The sequence below is a fragment of the Pituophis catenifer genome, unplaced genomic scaffold, assembly GCF_029215685.1.
Source record: "Pituophis catenifer annectens isolate HBS135680 unplaced genomic scaffold, rPitCat1.0.hap2 SCAF_2, whole genome shotgun sequence".
NCBI classification, from domain to species: domain Eukaryota; kingdom Metazoa; phylum Chordata; class Lepidosauria; order Squamata; family Colubridae; genus Pituophis; species Pituophis catenifer.
Window position 1 is genome coordinate 196,812,290 of NW_027256882.1, and position 25,106 is coordinate 196,837,395.

Genomic DNA, 25,106 nt, shown 5'->3' on the forward strand with positions numbered 1-25,106 from the left:
GAAAATGGAAAAATTGGCAGTCCTTCTAAGGAACTCTTCAGGATATCATGGCCAGCTACCACACCACACAGGCATGTGTTACAAGGCAAAAATCTTAATAAAATTATTTGCACCAAATTTACAGTTGAAATGTCTGTAGCATTTAGAGAATTTATACAATAGGCACTCCATTTTTTCCTCAACAGAAGAGGCTCAGAACTGTTCAAAGTAAGAGAGATTTGGAAACTAGTGAATCATCAGTGCAAAGTATTTTGAAAGATATGCATTCTATGGGCTGTTGAAGACTTTAAAAACAAAATTCTACATAGAGGCAAGTATGGAAAGTGCATTACAAATATTATGCCACGGATGTTCTTTTTTATTTTTATGTGTAAGACACTTAGCCACTGTGAAATTGTGACTTTGCTAACACTTTTCCCCATCGTACTACATAGAAGGATGTGAACAATACTTTTAAATTTTGTTTAAAGTGAAGAACTCTGGCGAAACTTAATATTTGCTGTGCAAAACTATCCTGAGTCTATAACAGGAGGGAAACCTCTTGTACTCTGTAAAACAAAGCCTTTCCTCTGTTTGCAAATGTCCAGACCTCAATTTGCAGAGAATAGAGGCCTAAAGTGCAAGATCACATGAGATCAGTAGCATGACATCTCGCGGTACGTTAGGCCTCTGTTGTCTGCGAATGCACCAAAAGCCTGAAGCAATGAAGCAGGCAAAGAAACTGCAATAGAGAGGAGATCTTCGCAAGGTAAGTGAGTCTCTACAAGCGAAGTGCCTGTGAAGAATTGACTGGGGTGCGGGGGATAGGCGGGGTGAATGTTGCAGAGCCTCTGCAGTCGTTCATAAGAGTAAGCAACGGCCGTGGTGCTGCAATATTCATAATTTCGGGACTTGGTCGTAAACACTGGGGGAGCTTATCATGTAACTTTGAATGTTTGCTAACGGAATGCTCATAAACCAGGAATTACCTGTAATGCTTCCAAACCAGACAGTAATGCAATATGAATATGAATCTACTGTCCCTCTATAGAAAGTGGTAAGGACAGGTGAAGGAAGAAGCTATCTCATTTTTGAGTTGAGGATGAAACAAAGTCAGTTTCATAGGGACTAAGGGTTGCCAAGGAGGGTTCATACTGTGGTTACAGGAGTCCTGACAAAATATCCGGGCTCAGAAAGACACAAAGATTGAAATGGAGTTAAAACATCAATATCCATACTTAAATTTGATTTTAAAAAGGACAGTCGGGAAATGATTTTGCTATCCTATGCAATCTCATTTTATCCTAATAAAAGATAAACTATTGGAAGAGAAATGGCAGCAATTGATGCTGGTCACTGATCAGGTGGAAGAGTGTCTTTTGGCAACCACAGGTAATCTGATTTTAAAAAAAAGTATGTCAAGCACAAGATTGTACATCTTGTGGTAGAACTCTAGTAGTTTTAATCCAGAAGGTAGAGTGGCAGTAGAAGTAGTAGAAGATTGATTAAATTCTATATTGGGAATTAGTTGCAGCCAGCACTATGCAGCATTATAGAGCAGCAGACATATTAAAGCTAAGTTAAGCCACAAAGTGGGGAAGGAGCCACCCTACAAACTGAATATTTCAGCTATGTATGTAGTCACCCTGAAGAATGCATATGAAGCAACCAGAATATTTCTTATCTGACGATCACCAGTCACGTATGTTTAGTATGATGGGCAAATTTAGCTACACAATTCACTCCACAATTGAAATTCAGGCAGTATCATTGTTAGGAATAGCCAAGTATTATTACAGAAACTTGGGAGTCAGAAGGAAAAGGATGGGCTACAATCCAATATTATATATACCGGTAGTTGTAACGTAGTAGAGTTGCATTTATTAAAGATATTTTTTTCCATTTACTTGATTCTGAGAGAGATATGCGATGTATTACATAGTAGGGCATCTTATATGTCAAAGCAATTGTAGTCGGAAAGTAAACCGACATTTAGCTAAACCAAGATCTTGTTCGACTTTGGCTTACTAGAAAATTCTTGAAGTTTCTAACGCAAGGCGTTTTGTTAAAGTCGATCGCCTCACGTCACGTTGTACCGCGACGTTTTTTGCCTTTGCGGAGCCGGGGTGGGCGTGGCCTCCGCGGGCCGCCAGTTTGTCACACCTGAATTGTACGGCGAAAAAGAAACTTCGCGTGCTACAAGTGGGAGCCCAGCCCGTCACGTAAACCACAGGTCCTTTCCCGAAGAGAGGAGGATTAAACAGCTGGGCCGGAAAAGATCCCGCCTCCACTGAGAGCGGTAAGACGCTTGGCTTGGGCTCCGCCCCGCCCTGATCCTGAAGAGCCTATAGAGGGCTGCGCTCGGGGCTGGCGCTGCAGTTGGCGCGATGGTGGCGGTGGCGCGTCAGCAGCAGGAGCTTAACGTTCGCCCGAGGCAATGGGCGCCCAAGCGGCTTCTTGGATGCGCTGCTCCGACGGGGATCCCAGAGCCCAGCCTGGCGCGGCGGCAAGAAGAGTGCTGCAGGGAGCGCGATGGAGGCGAATCCAAGGGGAGTTCTGAAGACGCTTTACGTAGGCGGGAGGATGCTAGTGGTCACGGATCGATCGTGAGTGACCAGCTGATTATTCCTTCGCTTTTACTCGGGGTGGGGGCGGAGGGGGCGAAAGTCCTTCCGTGCGCGGTTCCCAGGATCGTTGGATCCTTGTACCTTGGAAAAGTTACTCGTTGCTCCCTATCGGATCCCGGTTGTCCTCGTTCCCAAGTAAAGTTTCAGTGCCGGCACTGTTGTCCCGCTTGAGGCGAGAGGCTCGCCGCTTGCAGCCGAGACGGAGACCGGGGGTTGGACTCGTTTCTCTGTTCGGGGCCAAAATAAGCGAGTGTTCCTGGACTCCGCTCAGTCCAGCAAGCGGTTAAACTCCAGGTGTCTTTTAAAGTTAAAGGAGGGCTTGAAAGCAATGACAACCCCCCCCCGCCCCGTTCTCCATAGCGTTGCTCGTTGCTGAGCCGTTGGAAGTGCGCGAGTGTAGTTTGAAAGGGAAGGTTCCATTTCGTTAATGCGGCAAATAGACGTTAACAATTCGTTACAGACCCCCTTCGCCCTTTTGGTTGTGAATCCGGTGTTTTAGTACAGTAGGTTTTGGGACTGAGGCGATTTAACGAGCTGACAATCTGCACTTGCCCTCCTATAAATCCAAGTTTCTCTTCTTGCCCCGTGTCCCCAGCTGTTTTCACAATAGGAACATTTAGTACTCATTATAACTAGTACTTTACTACTTTTTCTCTAGTTCCTGGTTTGTATGATTGGTTTTAACCTTGAGTGGTGCATCTGTTCAATCCTATTTAGAGATACCTTATTTGTTTGTGTGCATTGAAGAGATTAAAATCTAAATGTCGCCCATCTATACAGATTGAGGTCTCTGTTCCTTGCTTTTATGTTAGACATTTGCAGGAACAGCTATGTAGAAATATGCTGCAGTAAATATCAGATTATCAGTGGATTGTTAGCAAGTACTTAAAGCTTTAAATTATATATTAATAACTTAAGTATTAAGCCTCTTTTGTTAAAGTATAAAATAGTTTAACTGGAAGGCAAATATATTCATTGAAGTTTAGATAATAGAAGTTATTGTTTAAGTAGCTGCCCTGGGTCTTCGGAGAGGGGCGGCATATAAATTGAATTGAATTGAATTGAATTGAATTGAATTGAATTGAATTGAATTGAAGTATTCTTTAAACATTTTTACCTAGTTATTCCTATGAAAAATACTTCTTTTCAAAAGATTCTCAATATTGAAATCAAGCAAACAACAAACTTGCACCCTCTCCTATCCCTCTTTTTGAGGATATTGTGAATGCGGATAGTTTTAATAACAAGTGAAACAAATAAGACGGAATATATTTGAAATTAAATTCTTTGAAGTCAGTAATATTTATTCTAAAATGAATTTAGAATAGAGCTTAACAAGCCCTGTAAGCTCTCTTTTAAAGCTTGCCATGGTCTAATTTCTACTACAAGTCTACAAACAAGGTAATATAAGCCAAAAGATACTGTATTTGATTGCAATATATTTAATATCTTTCAATTCCATGAGGCTTATATCAAATCACCTATAAAGGAATTATCGACAATTCTTTGTTGATAAGAAAGGGAAGGGATTAGATTTTAATATTGCTTATGTTTGGCTATGACTTTTGCAGCTAGCATTATTCATTATGCCCCTTCAGAATAGTTTACTATTCTGTTTGCTAGTTTAATAGTTTACTATACTAATACTGAAAATTAATCTGAGGAATAGTAAATAGATCTGAACACAATTTTTAATTGCTAGTGGATGTTATAAAAAGTACTGGAAGCACATTGCACAACTTTTAAATAATACTTTTTTACAAAAATTGCTTCATTTTATATCCTATTTAATAAGAGACTCAAATTATCAGATTGCCTTTTAGGACACTCAGAAATAAATGTAGATCATATAGCCCTTTAATTGTACAATTCATTAGGAAAATTAACACTTCTTAACAAGGACAAATGTGGCTGAATTCATAGTAGAATTCTAATAAATGAATAGATGATGTGGTTGAACTAATAGTAGAATTTTAATAAATGAATGTTTATGTAAGCAAGCTTTAAACATGCTATGTAGTTTTATGTTATGTATTATGAAACTTTTATAATAGCTGGTAAATGATACTTATATAATTAACTCACAGCTATTGATTCATTTAAATTACAATGAGTTTCACACTATGAAGTGATTATTATACTACTTCAGAGCAGAAAATTCTGTTTTTCTAGCATTATGAGATTCTCAGTTGAGGTTTCATTAATGCATATTTTCATTATTCCCTTTACATTTATTGAATATAGTTCATGGTAGATAATTTTTGTTTTTCTCAATATTGCTGCTCAGCATCACTCACTATTAGATGTTCTGGTTGAGGTTGTTTGAAGATTAGATTTCCTAATGTATGAAAGAATAGTTTGCCCATTCCTGAATAAGTGTTTCCAATTTAGTTTGATAAGAAAGTGTGATGGAATTGAAGAACAGTATTAGGATGGAATAATGCAATGAATTCTTCATCTATATTAACTAACTAGAGAAAATCCAGAAGCTAGATAGGTTTTTCAAATGATGGTTTAATGTACTTTTCAAGGATGTTAGTAGTAGAAAATTCATAATATTCTATTTACATTAGATATATATGTTATTTGCTCTATTCTAATATTCAGAAGATGAGTGGGAAGCTTAAATTTATTAAATAGCAACTGATTTATTGACTGTAATGAAGAGTACCCCTTGCTCATCTATATGGCATCTTAATAATCAGAGCATAATAGAAGCCTTTGTGTGTTTAGTGAAAAGTTAGTTACATTGTAGGCTTAACTTTTAAAATGGTAAACAGTTCAAGACCTGAAAACCCCAAGGCAGGGATGCATTGTACTTGTCCTAATGTAGGAGGGAATTACAGGAAGAAAGCTGTATTACTCATCTATGTATCTGATGAAGTGAACTGCAGCTCACAACTTAATGCTTTTTAATAAGATTTGTAGGAAGAGATGTTCTCACACTCTTCCTGCTTTGGGAAGAGGGAATGAAAATGTTAATGGATGGGACGATAACACAGAATGGGAAAAGCAAACTGGGGTAGTATCATAGATATGGGGATTTCTTTCCTGGGATGGGCAAATTTATAAGTTCAACAATGTGAATTTGTAAACATCAGTGATGTAGTTGGAGAAAGCGCTTTTAGCAATGAAAAGAGGCAAAGTTGTGTTAAATATTACCTGTATCCTGATAGTATGTACCTGAACATTTGGATCATCCTAGTTCACATCATCCTTATTTTCAGTGATAACGTTTGGCTTTGGAAATATCCTTCACAAAACACCATAGTAGAGGTACTAAGATGTGGGCAGCTAAACTTCCACTTCTGCTCTGTGACTTGGACTAGAACTCTGGTGATGCCATTGCCAATATTGTTCAGAATGGTAGGGTTCGAAGACTGAAAATAGACTGAAAAGCATATCATAAAGCAGAGTGTTTAGATATTTGAATCATTGACTTTAAAAAGTTGCTCTCTGCTATATGATATACCTTTCTGTCAGTTTTTTCAACCAAAAGAATTCATTTTTTTCTTTAAAAGCAAATATGCATGACTAGATGCCTAAGTATGAAAGTTGGCAATTTCTGCATATTCTAGATGTAAATTTAAACTGTGGATGTATATGTTAAACTGTGTTTAAAAACACCCTCTTCAAAAGTAAAGGAAATTAATCTTTTCAACCCTTCAGTAATTGAGAAATAAACATGGTAGAGAAATTATGGTAGGGGAACCTGCATGCTCTTATGCTAAAACAAAAAACCCTTGAGTGTATTATAGAGGGATGGATCAATTTCTGAACTGACTACTCATCAGCGCTGTAAAGTTATAAAAAATTAAGATTTGCTGTATGACACATAATGAGGAGGGGGCACAATGGCTCAGCGGTTAAACACGCTGAGCTTGTTAGCAGGAAAGCTGACGTCCTGAGTTTGATACATGAACACCACGCAACAGGGTGAGCTCCCATTGCTTGCTCCAGTTTCTGCCCACCTAGCAGTTTGAAAGCATGCAAATTTGAGTAGATAAATGGGTACCACTTAGGTGGAAAGGAACAGGGTTCCATGCACCTTGTCGTATAGTCATGCTGGCCACATAACCATGGAAATGTCTTCAGACAATGCTGGCTCTCTTTGCTAAGAAACAGAGATGAACACTGTCCCCTAGAGTCAGACACAACTGGACAGGGAAAAACCTTTACTTTTACCTATATCTGGGGACTAGCTGGATACCCATGCTTTGCTACTTTTGACCATTTTTCATGATTACGACCATTGTAGCATCCCCATGGTCTTGACAGACTCTCATTGTCATCATCACCAACAAAGTATATCTGGAGAAATGAAGGCTTCTGCTTAGGCCTCACCATGATACTCCCTATCCTGTGGTAGACTTGCCCCTGCACTTTGAATGCTGGCATAAAATTTCCCTCCTTCACTTCTCTGGCTCCAAAAGACATCATTTTGAAGCATCCGTTGTACTTTTGGACAGCAGAAAGACACTCTTTTCCCTTTAACTGGTGTTACAGTAGAAGGGACAGATTCATCTGAACTGAGGAGGTCAGTGTAAGAAGTGAGTTGGGGCTGGGACACTATGCAGGGGAAATTCGGTTCACAATCCGTTGGCTCAGTGGTGGTCGGTGATTGAAACACATAAGGGAAAATATCTCTCCCATCGCCTTGAGTTCGGAAGCAGTTCCATAGGTGAAAGGTGTAGACATTTTGGTGAGCTACCGACTGTAAGGAGCCCCAGACCGCTCCTGAGTGAAGGAGTGGAACGTCTGCCAGTTTGACCTGAGGTAATGGAATGTGAGGCAAGTGGCAGTTGGAACTTTTCAGGTGGTAAGGGGGGAGTAGAATGTCTAACTCCTTAGCATCAGAGCGTGTTAATATACTGTATATGAATATACTGTGTATGAAATACTAATGATCTGATAGTCATTTCGAAAAAAAATTTCTTAGCAAGCACCTAGAAGCCAAGAGGAATGTACGTGCCAAATTTCAAGTTTGTAGGCTTTACTGTTCTGGAGATTTCATGATGAGTCGCTTTTATATATAGAGATAAAGGAAGTATTTTATTTGTTCACTTCTGAAACTGCCCCCACTCCCATGCACACTCTTTAGAAGGCGCACAAGCCTCATATTTGAGACCATTTATCTCTTATTTCTTTTTCTGGTAGTATAGTGTTTGGGGCATGGAAGAGCTGTTGTAGTCTATTTCTGATTTACTCAGAGGAGCAGTTTATACACTGTTAAAACTTTACAGGAATAACTTTGTAGGAACTGATTACACAAGATGCAAGTTGGTTTGCCTTAGGGATACAAATGTCATAATTGTTAACACATTGCTAGTTGATTTTTTCACAGAGGCCACCAAGTTCTCTCTCTTATATATCCTGATATTGTTCATTTCCTTGCCCTTCCATTTTTCAAATTCTCAGAGTTTTTTGCATTCCTTACATTTTCAGTCCTGCCATAATGATAAGAAAATGCTCAGTTATTTCTTTACTTCTGCTAACATAGCAGTATCCTTTCTTCACAATCTCAAAGAATTAGTATAGAATAGAATAGAATAACAGAGATGGAAGGGACCTTGGAGGTCTTCTAGTCCAACCCCCTAATATCCTATTTAAGAGGAGTAGTTTTTATCCTCAAGTAATTATCTGAAGGGTGGGTGAGGATTATATTCACAGACTAGAGGTAAATAGTTTTGAAAGGATGCTGACTAAGGGGAGGGGCCACTTTTCTCTTATTGCAGATAAGGACTCCAGAAAATTCATATCATAGATGGTGAATCCCCTCTGACCCTGGATCCCATTTTTCTGGAGTTCTAACTCAGTGAAACAGGAATTATGGCCATAACTTTGTCTTAAGAATGTGTTGGATTGCAAGCTTCGAAGTAGCTTTCAAGTAGCATGTTTGTTCTAGAGCAATGGTCCCCAACCTTCCTGGCACTAGGGGCCTGTTTTGTGGGAGACAATTTTTTTATGGACCGGGGTGGGGGGGATAGTTTTGCACACAATCTAGATCCCACGCATACACAGATGAAGCTTTGCTCACTGCTTACCTGACTCAGTTCCTAGCAGGCCATGGACCATTACCAGTCCATGGACCAGGGATTGGGGACCCCTGTTCTAGAACACTCTGCTGTCACCTTCTTAGCTCAAATATATTCCTCGGATTGAATAGCTATTCTGGCAAGCTCAAAGCGCAGCACATCTTTGGTTTGTCCCCTTTCCCATCACACCACAGTTTTCCTTTACACATGAAGAGCCTAGAGGGTTTTTTCCCTTTCCTGTTTCATTAACCTTTTCACATTCCGCCCAGTTTTATTTCCCCCCTACTATTTCTCTTTCAAATTCATTTCAAACATCCATTTCCCTGCCCCAATGCAATAAAGAATTCATAATTTTTTTTGCACTTATTAATAAAGTTGTGCAGTGCTTTCATTAAAAAATAAACGCTTCATAACAATTATCTGCAACAGGTATGGTAGCCTTGAAGATAGAAGTGACAGTTTTAAAAAAATTGCAGATGGATGCCACGTCACATGGTCCAATGAATACAGCTGGCAGGCTTCTCTCCTCCTTTACCAGCCACCTGTTATGTTGAACTTGATTCCCATAGGAAACCTTTTTATTTTGACTGTAAGCTGGGCTATCTACTCCCCCCCTCCCCTTCTTTTTCAGGCACCATGACAACTTTGAGGGAGCACGAGATGGGTTTAGCCAGGTTCACTTCAGAGTTGACAAATTATTCCTTACACTTCATCCTTAAAGCCTCTAATAATGTTTTTATAGTATAATAATGTTTTGTCCACAAATTTATAGCCTAAAAGCTGTGATACTGGAGAAAAAACTGGATAGAAAGAAGAATGCAAAGTAAGGGGCGTACATAAGTGCACCAGCATGCCTACCATTCCTGTCCTAATGTTCCTTTTTACTTACTCTTTTCATGTATTCAAATTATGTTTGTACTTCATACTTTTTTTATTATTATTATATTCTGATTGATAAGCATGTACTTTATCTCCCTCTAGTGACTGGTTAATATAGGTACCTTCACAAATCCTTTAGCTCAGTACAGTTATTAAATGAATAAAATGTATGGCTGAAATCTTATTCTTCTTAACTTAAAGTACAATTATACTGAAGCATTATAATTTGATTTTGAATTTGAAACAGATTTAACTGATGCCCACTGTAATTATAGCTATCTGGTTGTGATTTGTGATATTACAAAAAAGGAAAACTAAGTGTTTTTGGATTAGTTTGGATTAAAACTGGAAACAATTGAGAAAGATGGAACACAATTCAAAAGCAAAGCAATTAAACATATTTTAAAAGAAATCAATTAAGCATACAATTTGATGCAGTTTCTCCTTTTTGTCCTTAATTTAGGTTGAAAACAAAATAGAAATGGAACCAAAGTTGGAAGTAATAAGGAAAAATATAAAGGGATTATTTTTGGTGGATCAAAATTGTCTGAAAAAATTTACAATTCCTAAAAAACCTCCTGATAAAGGTACAGTAAACAAAGCAACATACACAATTCCATTTATAAACTATATTACAGTATGATGTATCATGCTTTGAGTTGGCTAATGTTAAGAAAATTAATCTTTATAGCAGAAATTGTGCCATGTTTAGACACTATACTAATCCTCATTTAGCGACTGCCTTAGACAGTGACCATTTTCAATTACGATGGTGATGAAAAAGTAACTTCATCAATTTACAACCTTCTCAATATGTATTTCTAAGTCACATATTCACCATGACAATCATTTAGTACATGTGGTCCTTTTGGACTCTTTTCTTGAGCAGCTTTTTTCTGCAGTACAAGTCGTTCCTCGACTTACAGCCATTCGTTTAGTGGCTGTTTGAAGTTACAATGGCACTGAAAAAAATGACATGACCATTTTTTACACGACGGTTGCAACATTCCGATGGTCATATGATCAAAATTCAGATGCTTAGCAACTGGTTCGTTTTTATGACAGTTGCAGTGTCCCAGAGTCATATCCATTTTCACGACCTTCTGACAAGCTAAGTCAATGGAAAACCAGATTCACTTAACAACTGTGTTACTAACCTAAAAACTGCAATGATTCACTTAACAACTGTGGAAAGAAAGGTCGTAAAATAGAGGAAAACTCACTTAACAAATGTCTTGCTTAGCAATAGAAATTTTGGGCTCAATTGTTGTTGTAAATCGAGGATTACCTGTATACCACTGTTTGTCTAAAATTGCTAACCATAAGTTAACAAGCTCAACTCTGTGACCTTACTTCAGGGGTGTCCAACTCAAGGCCCACGGTCCGGATCCAGCCCGCGATGTGGTCGGATGCGGGCCACGGGACCGTCCTGGTCTACCCAATGCGAAGAGGAAAGATCAGGTCAACATGGCTTCAGCCTGGTCTACCCAATGCGAAGAGGAAACATGGCAGCAGTTTGGGAGGTTGCATCAAGCTGGGCACACCCCCTCCCAGCCCCCTCTCCCCCCGAAATCAACCATAGCCCTGATGTGGCCCTCAATGAAATTGAATTTGACACCCCTGCCTTACTTAGTCAATTGGCAGTTGCTGCCTATAATTGATAAGACTTTAATCACTTTCACACTAAAGGCTTTTCTTTGTTTCCTAAGTAATTAGTGACTCACAGGCTCGAGCAGGCTAGGCAAATAAACTGGCTAACTGGTGCCACTTCATTCATTTTGATGTGTATTCCCCATTGTGTGCCTGCTTACTCCTTTATAATCCTTTCCAATGAATGTAAACACAAACATCAATTAAATTCTTGCTAATTATCTCAGCACTGAGGTGTCTGTTGCAAAGTGCTTGGAAGGAGTGGAGGAAAAGGGTTTATAGGATTTGTCTTCTACTTGACTTCATCATGAGTCAAGTTCCAAAAACCTTCCTTGCCATTTAGGCTCACCCAGCTATTGGAATTGAATCCTTCTGATGCTGCAAAGCAAAGGAATGCTGAAATAAAATCCTAAACACAGTTGTACTCACATGATTTTCATTTAACGACCGCTTAACCAGTCCCAATTATAGGCACTAAATGAGGACTACTTGTATTTTGTAGACATAGGAGTGATTTTATTCGACATATATATTTTCAGTTGTATTCAGTTTTTTACTACTAAGATCACTATCTGCTCACTGTTGCCAAATTTGAGGAACATCGGTCTACTCCTGTGATGGCGAACCTATGGCACGCATGCCAGAGGTGGCACTCAGAGCCCTCTCTGCTGGCACGCACACCATTGCCCCAGGTCAGATCTACGTGATGTTTCTTTCGTGAGTTTCTGTATCTTTGCAAACGACGAAACAGAAGGTCACGAAAGAAAAAGATCTTACCTCTTGCTGCACTGCCGGTGTTGCCCTGCCTTCCGCCGGCCAGCTGGTTTTCGGGTCTCTGCTGTGCATGTCTGTGCATGTGCATGTTCCTACATGCACATGCGCACATTTGCACATGCACCTTTCATTTTGGGCATGCACGCACATGCACAATTTGGGCACTTGGTATCTAAAAGCTTTGCCATCACTGGTCTAGTCTTTTACTCTAGAATCATAGAATTGTGGAATTGGAAAATATACAAGAGTAATCTAATCCAACCCTCTCCAGTGTGCAGTAAATCTAATTAAATTCTGAGCAGTGATTGTCCACCTCTGAAAAACCTGCAGAAGCGGTATGAAATCATAGATCTCTCATGTTCAAGGATTCCCCCCATCCTAAATTAACTCAAGGCTGTTTCGAACAGGTGTTTTTTTAAAAAAATAAAAATGATGAAGTATGGATTTTTCCTTGTTTGACATTGCTTTCAATTCTAAGCATTGTGAAAATACTGTTTTCAGTAGGCTTTCTGATGTAAGCTTCTGCTAAGTCTATCCTTATATTGAATGTAAGAAAGCCAGTTTAGTGTATTGGATAAGATGCTAGGCTAGAAATTGGGAGATTGTTGTATTTAGTCCTCCTTTGAGCATTACAGCTGGCTTGTTGACTTTGGTCCTTTCTGCCTTATAGGATGGTGGTTGTGAGTAAAATAGGTGGCAACATTAAGTATATATGTCACCTTGAATTAACTACAATAAGGTGGTAGAAATCAATCAATAAAATAAATAGTCACGTCTTTACTTTTCATATCCCAGTAAATAAAGAGACTTGAGTCCAGAGCAGGTAGCAGCACATAGCTGATGTTGTCTGTTGTAAAAAAATTTTTAAAAAAGATTCGTATCAGGTTAGTAATTTGAAGGAGAACTATTGGGAAATTGCAGAACTATATGCTAGACTGAGATTGAAAAATCTTTTTCTTATTTTTTTCTTTATTACCAGAAAAATTTAATGGTAAATCATCTCTCTCCAGACAGAAAGAGACTAACATAGATAGGCCTGTCTAGTTACCAAGAATTGAGTTGACTGGAGGAAAGTGTATAGTGGTGGTGTTTTGGTGCCTGGATTAGTCTCTGCGGTTTTCTTGACAAGATTATAGAATTAATCTTGCCTAGAGACTGGCCCAAAATCACCCACCTGGCTTTGGGCCTCATTTATTTTTCTTTCTTTCTTTCTTTCTTTCTTTCTTTCTTTCTTTCTTTCTTTCTTTCTTTCTTTCTTTCTTTATTTATTTATTTATTTATTTATTTATTTATTTATTTATTATATTTATATTTATATTTATATACCGCCCTTCTCCCGAAGGACTCAGGGCGGTGAACAGCATGATCAAATACATAAATACAAAAATTAAAAACAATTTAAAACCAGATTAAATACTTTGGCTCACAATTAAAAACATCCCATTCAATCCAATTTAAAATTTAAAACCGTTAAAATTAGGCTAGCCCGGCTTGCTGGAATAACAAAGACTTCAGGGCACGGCGGAAAGTGCGCAAGTCCGGGATCCTCCGTACCTCCGGGGGCAACTCGTTCCAAAAGGCAGGAGCCCCCACTGAGAAGGCTCTCCCCCGGGGGGTCGCCAGTCGACATTGTCTGACTGACGGCATCCCGAGAAGCCCCGCCCTGTGGGAGCGTACTGGCCGGTGGGAGGCTGTCGGTAGCAGAAGGCGGTCCCGTAAGTATTATTATTATTATTATTATTATTATTATTATTATTATTATTATTATTATTATTAATTTAATTTGTATACCGCCCTTCTCCCAAAGGGACTCAGGACGGTGAACAGCCAAAATTAAAATACATACAATAGAAAAGTTAAGATAATTAAAAGAGATTAAATCAATCGGCCACCCAATTTAAAACCCCAAGTCTGTAAAATTTAAAAATCCCATTAAAAACCATTTAGGCTAGGCAGGCTTGCTGGAATAAATAAGTCTTCAGGGCCTTACGGAAGGTACGGAGGTCCGGGATCAGTCATATTCCAGGAGGTAGCTCATTCCACAGAGCGGGTGCCCCCACAGAGAAGGCTCTCCCCTTGGGGGCTGCCAGCCGACATTGCTTGACTGACAGCACCCTGAGGAGGCCCTCTCTGAGAGCGTATTGGCCGGTGGGAGGTTATCCGTAGCAGCAGGCGGTCTCGTAGATACCCTGGCCCTAAGCCATGGAGTGCTTTAAAGATGAGAACCAACACCTTAAAGCGCACCTGGAAGACCACCGGGAGCCAGTGCAGCTCGCGCAGGAGAGGTGTTACATGGGAGCGCCACGTCGCTCCCATAATCACCCGCACGGTCACATTCTGGACCAGCTGGAGCCTCCAGGTGCTCCTCAAGGGGAGCCCCATGTAGAGAGCATTGCAGTAGTCCAGGCGAGACGTGACAAGGGCATGTGTGACTGTGCATAAGGAGTCCTGATCCAGAAAGGGGCGCAACTGGCGTATCAGGCACACCTGATAAAAAGCCCCCCTGGCCACGGCCGTCATATGCTCTTCTAAAGACAGCCGTGTGTCCAGGAGGACACCCAAGTTGTGAGCCCTCTCCGTGGGGGCCAATGACTCGCCCCCAATAGCCAGCGATGGCACCAGCTGGCTATATGGGGACGCCGGAAGCCACAGCCACTCAGTCTTGGAGGGGTTGAGTCGGAGTCTGTTTCTCCTCATCCAGACCCACACGGCCTCCAGGCACCGGGACATCACTTCAAGGGCATCATTGGCGTGGTCTGGGGTGGAGTTGTACAGCTGAGTGTCATCAGCGTACGTATAAACTTATTTATGGGCTGTAGACGAGATAAAGGCAACATTATAGTAAAAAAAAGTTATTGCCAGGGCATGTTTGACCCAAAGAGGAAAACACTTTTCAAGTAAAAATTCTAGCCATATTATCAGTACTATTGGATAGGGCAGACCAAGAAATCTCCACAGAAAGGATAAATTCACGTTATTTATTAGCTGTAATAATAGTATTTTACAAGTCTGATGTGTTCTACCTCCTCCCCTTCTTATACATTGGTGAATCAGGAAAGCATTCTACCTGAGCCATTCTGAACTTTATTTCCTTGTTCTGAACTTTAAAAAAATGCTTCATGCCCCTTTTGTCTAGGCAACAGTTCCTGTAAATTTCCATCAAAATTATTTTCCTTACTCTCTACATAGACCTATCCAGACGTATTGTACTATAGTAATTCTGTTGTAGTTGCTACCTGCTTCAGTTGGGGTTTTTTTGGTCTGATTTTGGACTTGGACTACGAGGTTCCTAATTCAAATACTGGAGTCTCTATCCATGGTCTTGCCCTTGCCCTTGCCTGGATTGGACTGTGTTTTTTTAATTGCAAAGACGCTTATTCAAAGAACAAGGTAAAACATAATTAAAGAATAAAACAGAAGGAACATTCTGTGTGCAGAAAAAATAGGAGCAGCTAAAATTTGAAAATACTCCCATCAAAGAAGGAACAATATGAAGCAGAAAAGGTAAATATTTATGTTTGGAGACTGTGTGGTCCCATTAAGAAAAACATTAAGTTATTTTATATGATTGAATTTGGCTACCTTACACCTGCAAAAAGTATCTGAAGACTTAATTTGAATAATAAGAATAAGGTTTTTTTAATGCAAGGTCTTAGCTGACAAAGAATCAAGTTTCAAACTAGAGTCTGAAGGTTCCTTAATTGAAATGCATGTTCTTATAATATAGAAAGTATATGTCATATTAAAAGCAAAAATATAGCCAGTGATGAAATCATTGCAAATTTCTTTAGTTGAAATAAGATTATGTATCTTAAAGATCATAATAAAGATATTTCTCTATTATTTCCCCTTCTAACATTTATTGCTAGAAAAATATTTGTTCTGGAAATTTTCCAAATTAACAATAACAATAGCACTTAGATGTATGCCCCATAATGCTTTACAGTACTGTCTGGACGGTTTGCAATGACAGCATATTTCCCCCAACAATCTGGGTCCTCATTTTATCGACCTTGGAAGGATGGGTTAACCTTGAACCAGTCAGTATCGAACTCCTGGCAGTGGGCAAAGTTAGCCTATAATACAAACCACTGTGCCACCATGGCTCTTATTAATTTTGAAACATTAAAAATTATCTTTGTAGAATTACAGTACACTCTACCATGGTGAGAATACTTATTTTTTTATATTTTTTGTTTCCTTTTCTTTATGTTTAGATTTTTTAACAGAGTGCCTTGCTAATCAGAGGGACTATAATGAGATTAAACAACGTCTGAATGAAAATTGCCTTGATATACAGTGCCATTTGGAATCTTTATGGCAATTTCATAAAATAGAGATGGTTCATAATAAAGATTTGGAAGAAGAATTCATTGCAAAAAGGTGAATTGTTGTAATATAAAAATATAGATCATTAACAATTTTACTGAGTGGACTTTTCGCCCATTTTTCCTCATGCATCTTCACAACAAATTGAGATAGTGATCAGCCCAAAGTGCTCAACCTGCTTGATTGAGGTTTTCAGCTGGTGTCTCCTCTGGCGTATTTGTCAGTGTTACATGTTTCTATGAGGAAAAATGCACATACAGTATAACATGTAATCAAGTTCAGCAGAGTTCCCAATTAACTAATCCTTCTTCCAGTCACAAACCATACACTAGGCTTCAATCAGTTGCTATTCATCAAGACTCTCTTTACTTCAGATAATATTCTGGATTTTTGCTTGAGTTTGGCCAGTTTCAGAGTAAAATCAGACATTAAATTCTTTGTTTGGTAGGCAGTCTAATTTCTACTTGGGTCTCTAACCTAGTGTTAAAATCAGCCCTAATCTCTAAACTCTTTGTGCAGATTTATGGCATTCTATGTTTATAACACAGATAAATATAATCACAATAAAATCACCTTTTTCTGTTTATTGCTTTATTGCATTTTATTTCTATCACTTCTATTATCAGTGTGTGTGTGTGTGTGAGAGAGAGAGAGAGAGGTATGAAGTTTTCTGCACTAAAAGCACAGAAATGTATTAATGTATTTACAAACTCTAAACCTCTAATTTGCTTTGAAAATTTATCTTCATATATTATATAAGTAAGTACTGCATTATATAAGCAATGTGTGGGCTTGAATGTACTCCTTATTTTTGCACAAGCTATAATTTGAAAATTGGAATATAGCAGCAAGCTATAGTTTATGGATGCCTTCTAAAACAGAATTAGACCACAAGGATTTTCAATTTTTATTGCACGTTTTATGCCAATGTAAGTAGTGTTGGAACAAGCAGGAGGCAAAGCAACAAGTAGAATGGAGTCACCTATTCTATTTTCCTCCTTACCTAGTCATTTAAAGACCATTCAAAGTTATGATGGCCTTGGAAAGGATGCTTTCTGACTTGTAAAACACTTCTGGACTTTATAAAATGTTTCCTCCCCTCCCCCCCAAAAAAAGTATGTGATGCATTTTGGGTGCTTGGCAACCAATTCACATTTACGACCAGTTGCCAAGTGCCTTGCAATCATGTGATTGCCATTTGTAATCTTCCCCAGAAAGTCTGGGGAAGCCAGCAAAGAAGATTGCAAGCAGTAGGGATGGAGGGGAGCTGAAATCCTTTAGCAGGCAGCTCTTTCACTCCATCTGCTTACAGACCTAGGAAATCACTTAATTACTACAATCAGGAGTGCTGGGACTGCAGTTGTTAAGTGAACTAGTCACATCAGTGTCTCTCTTAATGATCCTTCACTCAAACAATCAAAATTCTGGTCCCAATTGTAGTCATAAGTCAAGAACTAACTCTAGGTTGTTGGAGAAGGTGTAGATCATTCTTGCTGAAGATCATTTGCTTTGAAATTAAGATGAAAGAAACAGAAAATTAGGCTGAAGGGTAATTAAGTTGCCTGGGTAATACATGACCTTGGCAATGCATCATCACTCCTAATAGTGAACTAAAAACACACAAATACCACATCTGGAATCTATTTCTATTCTAACTATCTTGTCCCTACTTTCTGGGCATCAAGCTTCATCAAGAGAAGAATTCCTGTTAATTATAGTGTTTAATAAATGTAGAGTATTGTAACATGCAAGACATTTTATCTTGAAATTCAGAATGTAATAGTAATATTAGTAGTGGTATTCAGTTGTTTTCCATATGGAGAGCAAAAAAGCATTGTTTAAGTTAACCAAACAATATTCTCCAAAGAATATGGTACTTAAAAAAATATACTCCAAAAATACATTAATGGAACGTCTGGAAAAGTTTAAAAGTTTATTGTACTATTAAATATCAAAAAGCAATGGAGTAGAATCCATGATATTTGTGGAAATCTCAGGTGATCTGTTGGTTAAAAAGTATTCTACTCAGAGCTATTATGGTTATTAATCCATAGGGCCATAATTACAAGAGCCTGCCAAGCCTTATAAAAAGAACAATGTAATAGTACATAGGAGATAGATTCTATTTTCCCCACTTGACAAGGATAGAGATGCTTTTGCATTGGGATATTATTAAACTTTCCGGCTATGAAGGGGTAAAAGAATGAATATAGCATGTGCAAGAGTGATCCTGTAAACTGGGCATAGGATATTGGCTAAATAACTACCCTGTTTCCCCGAAAATAAGACATCCCCTGATAATAAGCCCAATCGTGTTTTTGAGCGCATGCGTTAAAATAAGCCTCCCCCCAAAAATGAGCCCTCCCCGAAAATACTTAAACGCAGAGCTGAAAATCGGATAAGACAGCAAGAGAAGCCCCATTTTGCTCCACGTGCCCCAAAATAATAAGACCTCCCCAAAAATAAGGCCAGCCACTTATTTCGTGGTTCAAAAAAATATAAGACAGGGTCTTATTTTCGGGAAACATGGTAAAATTGGAGAAAGTTCTTCCAAACAGAACAATCTCTTACAGTGTGGATACAGTCAATTATCTAGATTTTTCCAGGTGCCAACTTAATTAAGGATTCTCATTCATTCATTAAGGTCAATTGAGACTAAATGTTGAACTAAGAAGTTATAATACAAGTCCACAGTCATGCCTCCCTCCAAATGTGGACAAAAATATTATATTTTAAGGTCAACTAGGGAATTGCCTCAAAAACCAACATATCAAATGAACATTTCTTATGGCAAAGTTGAATTCAAATTCCTATCCCTAGAATCCACACAATTTACACAATAGGGAATTCATAATAATGTCCCTAGAAAATTGTACTGGACAGATTCAAGAGATCCTAGTCAATTATAAATCACCTCAGCATATACCATAACCTTTGCTCTGAAACCTCTTGACTTTTCCCCCAAGTTCAATTATAGCATCCATTCCAGTGGGTTTAATTGAAGATATAAATAATTGTAATAAATAAAAATGTATGAATTGTATCAAATGTTAAGACCATGAATGCAGAAGAAATGAAGCGTATTGGGCTAATATTTCAGTTATGGAGTGACCTGGCATTCAATAGGAAGTCCATAATTTGATAGCAACAAGAATATAATAAAAGTAAATATGAAAATTGTTATTATTTCAGCTACTGCAATAATTGATGTATAGTGAGATGCTTTATATGGACAGACCCAGACACATTTCTGTTAAAAGGGAGAATCTAGAATATATTACTAGGAAACAACGAAATTGACTGTTACCTTTTTAAATTAATTTGCATAAAGAGTAGAACCTGCCTTGAAAACATCTTTTTTATTGTTAGGACTGAGTTGCGTGAAGAAGGAAAGCAAGATAAAGAACTCTCTAGCTTTTTAGTTGTCTCTAGAGATGAAGTGCCACAAATTTGTCAGAATGGCCTATGTACCGGTGATTCCAAAAGAGAAATAAACATTATGAAAGAACTAGGAAATCCTCAACTTGGAGTTTACTTGTTCCGATATGTTGATATTGCTTTGAATTATGCATCCAAACATTCATTTCCAGTAGAAAATATCATTATATTCAGGGTAAGTCTATGTGGGAAATCATTGGTTTGGATCCTGAAGTAGACTATTCTGTGGAAGGAATTTGTTCCAAACAGATTTAAAACTTAGAATATAAGCTTAAAATGGGCATTTATAAAGATATGTGAAAGCTGAAAAAGTATAATTACAATTTTTTTTAAAAAAACCTAAGTAAAAATCGGGAGAGCAAAGAAAGACAAATGATAAAGCGCTCACAATGTCATCATGCAAACACTTTCATCTACATGTGTTTGAATTTGATATTACATAGTAATGACATCAATTTGTGTCTGTATGCGAGAGTGTGTTATTTTAATGCCTCTGTAACTTAGTGCAGACACCGCTGATTGAAACAAAGTCCATGATTGTTGCAAGGATTATTTCTAAGACTGTTTACCAGAATCTGCAATTATTATTCAGCCAACTGTATGGTGAGAAGATTTCAATTAAAAAAAAGCCTCATTAGGTAAAGGGATTAGTGTAAGAATCAAAGGAAAAAAGGGAGAGTGTGTCTGAAATTCAGACTTTATTTAGGGCAGCCAGTAGTGCAAGCCATCAGCTTCCTGTACACCTGTTAATTTATAAGATTCTGTCCAGCAATCTAAGAATTTCATCTGTTATAAAAATTACTTCAACATCTTTTTCCCCTTCCTTTCCCTTCCCCCAGAAAGACATTCTGTAGCTTATTTGCAATATTGATAATGGTGGCAAACCTATTATAGTATTTTGCTGAAACTCAGACTTAAGTTTTGCATGATATTTGCCATCATCATGGCAGAGTAGTGCCACTTGAATCATGGTGTTTTACTTATTCCTTTCTCAGCCCCAAAGACAGGCCAATCCTTGAAATTTTTGGATTTTTGGCAGAATATGGGAAAGAGAGGTGGGAAAACACAAGCAGAGTTTTTTTTTTTAAAAAAAATCAGTATAATTAATTATATTAATTATAATTACACATTTTTCTAACTAAAGTACCCAGAGAGAGTCTTCTTAATAATGAGCTTAGTATAAATTATAATATTTTGAGCCCAAAAATCACCATCTTCATGTCTGCTACTGCTTTTTAATAGTGTGATGGAAAGGTCTTATAAATGGAAGACAGTATGTAGGTTGAATGAGTTGAAACTAAACCCTGGCAAGACCAAGTGGCTCTAGATTTGGGGTTTGTTGGCTCAGGGAGAATTGCCATCTTTGGTCTTGGATGGGATGGCACTACCCCAAACAGACCCTGTGCATAATCTGGGGGTTCTCCTGGACTCACAACTCCTGCTCAAAGAGAAGGTGACGGTCATGGCCAGGAGGGCCTTTGCACAACTGCAAGTTGTGCGCCAGTTATGCCCTTTCCTGGACCGGCAATCCCTACTCACAGTCACTCATGCCTTAGTCACTTCCCGTCTTGACTATTGCAATGCACTCTACATGGGGCTGCCCTTGAAGAGCATCCAGAAATTCCAGTTGGTGCAAAATGCAGCGGCCCGCATGGTTTTGTGCAGACCCCAGTGTGCACATAAATAATCTCTCCTGTGGGACCTGTATTGGCTGCCGATTTGTTTCTGGGTGCAATCCAAGGTGCTGGTTGTCATCTTTAAAGCCATTCATGGCTTGGGACCATGTTATCTGAGGGACCATCTCTTGCCGGTCACATTTACCCGACCCAGTGGAGCAGGGAGGCAGGGAATGCTGCATGTCCCATCCCCGAGGGAGATACACCTGGCGGGACCCAAAAGAAGGGCCTTCTCCTTGGTGGCTCCCTCTCTCTGGAACATCATTCCCCCAGAGATTAGAATGGCCCCCACCCTAATTCTTTTCCGGAAGGCGCTGAAGACCTGGTTCTGCCAGCGGGCCTAGGGAACCCAGAGCGGGATGGAGCCCATTAAATGGCTCGTGTGATCAGCTATCGTTGGGGTGGGAGGAGGGGGTCAGGTGTGATTTTATTACATTAATTTATTTGATTTTTTTATGAATTTTACTGGTTTTTAAATGTGGTTTTTTATATTCTGTAAGCCGCTTTAATTCTCCATGGGCAAATAGGCAATATAAATCTAATAAAAAAACAAATGTAGTCTATAGAATGCCCATATTAATTCTAAAGGTAATTACTGGGAATAATTTAAAACTAACATTCTGGTATACAATAAAGCATTTTATTTTTCAAGATTCATAGCACCAAAAAAGCTCAGTTGAACTGCATTGCTATTAAGCTAGTGTAAATATATATATATATAAAACACGGAAAAGGTTTTGTTTGCTTTGTATTTCTAGGTTCTCTTAGGAAAAGTTAAAAAAGTTCAACCACCTAAAGGCCAAAAGAAAATTGTACTGGATCCAACTCCAAACTTCGATTGCCATATGTCTAGAATTCATCCTTCACTTAAGGATTCTTTGGAGGATCAGGCTACTAGGTCTTTGGTAAGTAATACTTTAGTGATTTTATTATTGACAAGATACAGCATGATGTCCTACATTTTTATTTTTTGAAGTTATTTCATTTTTTTTTTAAAGTTTTTAATTTTTTTAAAACAAACTTACAAACGAACAATACATCCTTAATCATTCAGTGTTTCATCTGATTACATATTTTGTGTCTTCTACTCCCGCCTCCATCATTTTCATATTATATTTCTGTCATACCTTTATATTTTCATTTCAAATTTCTTATGTTTATATTAATATATCAGTTATCTAGATTTTTATATATATCTGTTCTCTAACCATTGATATAATTGCCCCATACTTTAAAATACTCCGATTCTTCCTTTTCTTTAATTACCAATGACCCTGGGAATGCTGAAACAGTGGTAAGTGTGAAAAACGGTCAGAAGTCAGTTTTTTCAGTGCCATTGTAATGGTCACTAACTGACCTGTTGTAAGTCAAGGACTACCTGTACACAATTCTTTCCCACAGAATTGATCCTTGGGATGCATTAATGAATAGCGGAGAGGTGGCCTGGAATTAGAAAAGTTCCAAAATATTTCTAGAGCATTATGGGCCTGGATTGCCCCATTCTCCAAGGATTTGCCTAATGTTTTTTTTTTAATTGAAAAAGTTTTTCAAATACAAATTTTTCCCCCTTTCCCCCCCCCTCCCCCTCCCCTCCCCCTCCCCTCCCCCCATGGCTTCTGCAAGATGAAATCCAAATTAATATCACATTATATAATACTTTACCACCCTTTTACACCACCCCCTATGTGCTAAACATTTCTTTCTAACATTATTATTATGTCCCCCGTATACTATACCTTTCAAAACAGCATTCGGCTATAAAACTATATAATAGATCCTAATTTGGCATTTATTCTACTCATAATCTACCCATTTCCTCCACCCCCATATATATATCTCTTAATTCAAATCTTTTAAGTATATTAATATCTAAACATAACATCCCTTTTCCTAAACTAAGCAATCAGTAACGTTACCTATCACCTTGTACCATATCAATTTTGTTTCACCCACTTTCCTACAGGTCTACCATACATAATATATTTAATATCTTTATTCTTCTGCCCGTATCACTAAAAAATATTTCCATATATAAATAAAACCCTCAAATGACTTTAAATTTGTATTCCATATAGTATCTTCTGTAATGTCTTTCAACTAGATTGTTAATTCCATAGACCATGTTAGGGTAACATCAAGTCCTGCTTCCAACAGTATATTCAGTATCTTCAATTACCATCTGCCCCCATCATTAATAAGTATTTCTGTATATAACCCCCCCCCGAGTGACTTTATATTTATATTCCATATGGTATCTTCTGTAGTGTCTTTTGTCTAGATTATTAATTCCAACAACCACGCTAGGGTAACAGCCAGATCATCTGCATGCCCCAATTCCATAGTTCTCTTGCTTTATAACTCAACATATATGTAATCCATTTTTCAGAGAGTCCAAAATAGAAAGTTCCAATCCGCTCAATCACAGACCATCTTCCACATCCCAAAAACACCAGCACTGCAGAGATCTGTTATTCTTCTCAAAATAGTATAAGTCTGTAATTTGCCTCAGCTATATTTTCATGTATCAGCCTTCTATAAATCCCGCTTATTATATTTAATCGTCTCTTAAATAACTGGCATTAATCTGTTGGCTAAAAAAGAATTGTAGTTTAAAATTTTTTAGTTTTGTAGAACCTGCTTCTTCTTTTCTTAACTTGTTGTGGTTTAGATCTCCACCCTGGTTGTCTTTCTAGGACTTGTATATCAGCTGATTGAATTACATGCTGGTTTTTAACTTGATAAGACATCAAATCGAGATCCAAAGCCGCCTCTCTTGTATTTATAGGTGATCCAGCTATAGCCTCTGAAGGAGAATCCAAAAGCGGCTCATCCAAAAAGCCCTCTATAACTTGTCGTTTTTCCATTACCTCCATCTCCATCTGCTTGGCCTGAGTTTCAATCTCTTGTTCATTTTGCTTTTCTTTATCCCCCTCCTGTATTCCTGACACTGATGACATACATGGAGATGTTGGGCCCATTTTAAAAACCTTGTAGTAAAATTCTTCTGCTTTTTCAACAGTGTTTAATTGATATCTTTCTCCTTGATATCTCAATATTATACCAACTGGAGCATCCCACCTAAATGGGATGTTTTGTTTTTTTAGCTCAGTCACCAAAAATCCAAAGTCCTTTCTATCTTTTAACATCTTGGACGGCAGCTCTTTATATATCCAGATCTTCATTCCATTCATTTCTAGAGTGGAGTTAAAAGACTTTTGCACAATATCATTTCTTATTCCTTTATCAGTAAAATAAATCACCACATCTCTAGGCAGTTGTCTTTGCTTTGCCACCCAAGAATTTACTCTGTAGACCTTATCAATCTTACAGAATACTTCTTCAGAGCTGACCTTTAAAATCACAGCCAGAACTTCAGCAGACATCTTTCTCAAGTCCTCTCTGTTATTTTCCTGTATTCCCCTCATTCTGATCACAAATTCCATGGATCTGAATTGCATCATTGTAACTTCATTTTCAAACCTTTGCTTTATATTATCTACATTGTAAATCTTGTGATCAGCTTCCTTTATTTTAGACTCTTCTTCTGAGCTATTTTCTTGAATCATTGTCAAATCATTTTCAATTCTTTGTATTTTATTATCCAGATTATGAATCTTATAATCAGCTTCCTTCATTTTAGACTCTATTTCTAAATTAATATCTTTATCCATCTGTACAATTACTTCTGAAAAGCTTTTCAAAGCTGTTACAATATAGCG

General features: G+C 38.1%; 1 protein-coding gene across 1 annotated transcript in view; it reads left to right on the top strand.

The window, feature by feature from the left end:
- Positions 1 to 2,366: 2,366 nt before the first annotated feature.
- TEX15 (testis expressed 15, meiosis and synapsis associated) overlaps positions 2,367 to 25,106 on the top strand; it is a 40,936-nt gene continuing 18,196 nt past the window's right edge. Inside the window, exons 1-5 of the mRNA XM_070935411.1 lie at positions 2,367 to 2,624; positions 9,984 to 10,107; positions 16,162 to 16,327; positions 19,643 to 19,886; positions 22,146 to 22,292. Coding sequence (XP_070791512.1) covers positions 2,367 to 2,624; positions 9,984 to 10,107; positions 16,162 to 16,327; positions 19,643 to 19,886; positions 22,146 to 22,292 — 939 coding nt within the window. The remainder of the gene's footprint in view (positions 2,625 to 9,983; positions 10,108 to 16,161; positions 16,328 to 19,642; positions 19,887 to 22,145; positions 22,293 to 25,106) is intronic.